Here is a 4,907-nt window from a genome sequence, read left to right as displayed (position 1 = left end):
GGTGGGAGTATGCGACACATGACGAGACCATGTAAATCAAACAGTCTCGACACGTCCGGCTTATCTACTATCTTTGGATGACCCACTGGGTATTTACCATATTTGTTGATGGGTGGGATGAGGCTTACTTCTACTGGTTTTATGACATCTAGCACAGCCGTGCCAGAAACATCCCAAGTATTCGTACACTGTTTTTGTCTTCTTGTCGAAGCCATCTACGCTGTAGGTTTTTCCATTGGAACAGTGAAATCTCATTTCACCACCATTTCAGGAATGTTGTATGTCCAAAGTTGGATCAACATTCATTAACCACGCCAACCACTGTAGTGACTGAATAGAATAGCAAACATGAGGTCTGTAACCCAGAGGTGGGATAATGGCGATCGTATTTTCAGGAAGATAATTCTGTCTGTAAACCAGCATACAGGCCATGGGGAGGGTTATCGCATCTTTAAAGGGATCAACCCGGTTTTGATCGATAAAGAGTTGTCGGAAGGCAGCACATCCTCTCCTCAAAATATCGACATCACTCAGACAGTAGGCCAGAATTTCTTCCCCCATGTCAAATACAGCATTTTGGGCTATCTTGCCATCGTACCATTTCATGAAAGCTTCTCTATCCATGATAGACATGCTGTCAGCGCCATAACTCTCTACTGGGGGATAGGGTCCGATGTAATCTTCATTGGCAGCAGTATTGAAGAAATGAGGAAAGTAGCCCTTCTGCAGCTCCGACAATCCAAAGGTCTTTGGGACGTTTTTAAGAGGCATGGAGAGGAAATTTAGTGAATCTTTAAAAGTCACTCCTTCATTTGCAGTATTTGCTGACCACGCATAAGTATCTCGGGAGGTTTCACTATCTTCTTATGAAGATACTGTAGCAGAAGGTGTCCGTCATATCCCCAATAATTGTGGGCTATGGCTATAATGGCCTCCTCTTCCTCATCATCGTCCCCTTCATCCGTACCATCCTCAGAGTCATCGTCTGACTGCCTCTTTCTTTTCTTTCCCTTTTTCTTTGTTCCACCGTCGGCAACCCTGAGCAACCAGTCGCCCATATCGTTCAGCGAGGATGCACCTTTAAATACCTTCACTCGGCTTGGTCCCTCTCCTTCAGCTCGCCATGGACAGGTATCGCACAAGTTGTCAGACTTGTTTCCAATAAATCCCCCTCACCCTAAGTGTGTCATGCATAAATTGGGCACGTGTTTACTGGTGTCTTGAGCGGTCTCGAAATCGTAAAATATGAATCGACGTTTGGCCCTTCCCTGGGGTATATCGCGTTTCCTACAATCTCGAGACGCTCCCGGCATCCCTTGGAGCAACTGCTGCATCATTTCCTCATCCTGTATTGCCTGGATATAACATCGATGGTCCAGAGACAAGGGCTGCTTGCAAATCTTACAGTCTCTGTTTTCCGAACAAACGTGATCAATCGACGTTTTAAATTCCTCCAGACATTGCTTGCAGCGATGAAACACATCACAGGTAGATGCTCCATCTATGGCTCGTGTCAAATGACTTTGATAGCATCGGACATTGACGAACCATCGATTACAGGTCAAACAGCTCACACCCATGTCAATCTTAGCCCCGCAAAAACCAGGCAGTTTACACTGATAACAGTGGAAGTCACGGGTACATTTATGATTGTTGACTGTACTGTAGCCAATATCGCAAACTTCGCAGTATCCATTATATCCAGTGAATCCTGTCATGGTAGTGATCACGTCATAATGATTTTCATTATGAAACAGATGTAGGATGTTTTCAGCATCTACAACGGGGGTTTTGTACATCAGCTTGTTGAAAATATTTGCTAAATATATCTTTAGCTGATAAGTAGGAGCCAGGTGTCTGCCTAATGCTTCCCATGTTTCCCGACCTAGACACGGACCCACGACAATCCCAGCGTTCTGCATTAGGTTTATCGCTTCATCTCATTGCCTGTCACCTTTCTTACGAATTTCTGTCAGGGATCTGAGCTTTTTACGCCAGGCGACATAATCGGGATGTTTTCTGTCCAACGGTTCGGGTTTTGAACAGTAGTGTATGGCTGTCACAAGGGCCCTACCAAAACAGAGATCATCATTGTTCCTTATCTTCAAAATAGACCTCTTCATTTCTTTAAAACATTCTATACTTATTGGAGCTTTCTTAGATCTATGACCTCTTCCTTCGCCAACACGGTTTGGATCCTCGACGTGTAAAAATTCGATGGTCATAGTGTCATCTACCGCGAGATCGACATTACTTTGATGAAACTTTTCAATCAGGTTCATGATGTCTTCTCCTCTTAGCTCTATATGGTGACGGAAACCTATCCTCATTGGAGCGTTCAAAGCTGGTTGACGAATAGCTAACCCTACTCTGTCATTATCTTGACCATCTACCTGATGACGTAGACTCTCCAGTATACGGTCAAACATCATTCTCAAGATGACTGGTAAATTCTCGCGTCTCTGAACATTTAACCACTCACGATTAAATTGCAAGCGGTAGTTGTTGACATTAAGTCTGAATCTTCGAACCCTCTGTCGTTCGAATATCTCGAGTTCGTACGGTTCAACTTCACCCCCCAACTGTTCAACGTCTTAAGGACTATCAGTATCTTCACCCTGCAAAGAATGATAATTGATGCTATATTAAATAACTTGAATCGGCCATAAATAATAAATATAATAACTCATCTACATCGAAGAAATATAATGTCGAGAAATAGATATACTCAAAGTAGCATGTGAACATAAGCAAAACGTGGAATTCAGTACAAATGTTTTATTACATTCTTTTTTAATCGTCAGTAAAATTCACCAGTACTGACCTCTGACTCTTCCTCGCTCGTGGAAATCATAAGGTTTCCCACATCACAAGACATGTCTTCCAATGTGTCGCAATTGATCAGTTCCTTGAACGAAAATACAGGAAATAGTAAATAAAGATTTATCAGAATACACCTCAGTACACTTACATCGTATACGAATATATTTATAGAAAATAGATACAATACGTTATAAAACACTATTTTTATACTCGGTTTAAACATACCTCCGGATCCGTATTATGATCGCTATCATCCTGGGTGTCATAGGAAACGGTAAATATTTCGTTGTCCCAGTTGCCGGACCACAAACCTCTTCCTACAATAGAAAATATAATTCAGGCTGTTTTATAGTATATGCAAGGTTTTCATACTCGTTAAGGCACTCGTGAAGAGCAACCTCCTCGTGGTGAGTTCTGGGTAGCGCTAATAGCTCCCACACCGTGTGGAACCGGGGCAGAATATTTCCACAGCACCCCATTGCTGGTCGTATGAGGCGACTAAAATGGGCAACCTGTTTGCCGTGGGTTGCGTCCCTGTGTCGGCGGAGGACGGGAGTCTGGTAGTTGAGGGCACTGGTTCCTGGAACTGTGTTCCTTTGCCCAACACACTACTTCGACCCTCACTTCGCCTAGACGGGTGGTAAGATGGGCCCGGTCTTATCAATCGGCTCGTCATGCCAAGTCCTGTGCGTAATATTGTATATGCACTCCTGTTGTATTTTGATGTATATTTTGGTCATGGCCATGCATACTTTGTATGTATTAACAATTTTTGATGGAATTAATTGCCTAGAGTCTTACGCCAGAAGGCGGTGGCTCATGGGCCAATCTGGTGATGTTGACCTCACTATTCTCTATGTCTCCAGTTTCTTGTCATGGACTGAACCTTCCTGGCACTACATCTGGTAGATAAATATAGCTGTACAAGTCATATTCGCTGGAGTATAACATCCCTGTATCCCTGGTGTTTGCATCCTGGATATCCGGTGCAATATAACACTGTCCTTGTTGACACTCGATGGCGGGTGGGGAACAGGGGTGCTGAATCATTTTCTTTTCAACATGGCTCTCCCACAATCTGGTTCATCTCGTAATGAAAGAAAGAGACGTCTGGAGGAAATTGAAATTTCAACGGGGAATCTTTCTCAAACTATTGATTCCTGGGCTAAATTCCTGGTGATTGAGGCTGCTGATAACTTACCCATAAAATTGAATCCTTTTGCTGTTTCTAAGGCTGTGTCCGGGATTTGCGGTGAGGTCAAGAACGTCACCTGTCTCCGTAGTGGTTCGCTTCTGGTGGAGTGGGCTCGGAGACAGCAATCTCTCAACCTTTTATCTATCTCTACATTTGCAAATATTGAGGTTGCTGTGTCTGAGCACAGAACATTGAATTCTTGTCGAGGCATTGTTCGTGATAGGGCTCGTTGTCTGTCCGACATGTCTGAAGAAGAAATCGCTACGGAGTTGGCAGACCAGGCTGTTACTGCAGTTAAACGTTTTACATTCAAGAAGGACGGTGTCATCACCAATACAAATACGTATCTCATGACGTTTGCCCGTACAACCCTTCCCCAGTCAATTAAAGCAGGTAACTTCCACATCGGAGTGGATGTGTATGTTCCCAATCCGCTCCGATGCTACAAGTGTCAACGTTTCGGTCCTGTCGTAACTCTGTGGTATGTCATCGTTGCGGTACCAACCATGAGAGCACTGACTGCGAAACTGATTTGAAGTGTGCTAACTGTACTGGCCCTCATGTTGCTTCATCTAAATCTTGCCCTGTGTGGCAGATTGAATCTCAAACAATGAAACTGAAATGTGAAAGGAACATACCGTACCTGGATGCTAAAAAACTATTGAAAGATCAGAGCACGACTCCATCTACTATTTCTTACTCCGCTGCAGTCTCACGCCCAGTAGCAACATCATCTATTTCGTGTCCGACTGACTTGACATGGGTCAAGTCAGAACAACCTGTTGCTACTATTCCAAATTCCACTATTTCCAAACCTATTCCTGCCACCAGTCAATCAACTTCAGGATCTCAGACTGAAATTCAGTCTGAGACACAATCGCAAACGTCT

The 4,907-nt window shown here is 43.7% G+C and overlaps 1 protein-coding gene across 1 annotated transcript; it reads left to right on the top strand.

The window, feature by feature from the left end:
• The first annotated feature begins 3,885 nt into the window (after positions 1-3,885).
• Positions 3,886-4,554, top strand: LOC139461356 (uncharacterized). The gene has a single exon (XM_071242969.1). The coding sequence runs from the start codon at positions 3,886-3,888 to the stop codon at positions 4,552-4,554; it is 669 nt and encodes a 222-aa protein (XP_071099070.1).
• The last annotated feature ends 353 nt before the right edge of the window (positions 4,555-4,907 follow it).

The sequence above is a fragment of the Haliotis cracherodii genome, unplaced genomic scaffold, assembly GCF_022045235.1.
Source record: "Haliotis cracherodii isolate W230 unplaced genomic scaffold, xgHalCrac1.p SCAF_14, whole genome shotgun sequence".
In the NCBI taxonomy this organism is placed as follows: Eukaryota; Metazoa; Mollusca; class Gastropoda; order Lepetellida; family Haliotidae; genus Haliotis; species Haliotis cracherodii.
This window is presented reverse-complemented; position numbering and strand designations above follow the sequence as displayed.

Excerpts from the sequence above, each read along its gene's own strand:
- LOC139461356 (XM_071242969.1), top strand. The coding sequence starts at position 3,886 with ATGGCTCTCCCACAATCTGGTTCATCTCGTAATGAAAGAAAGAGACGT.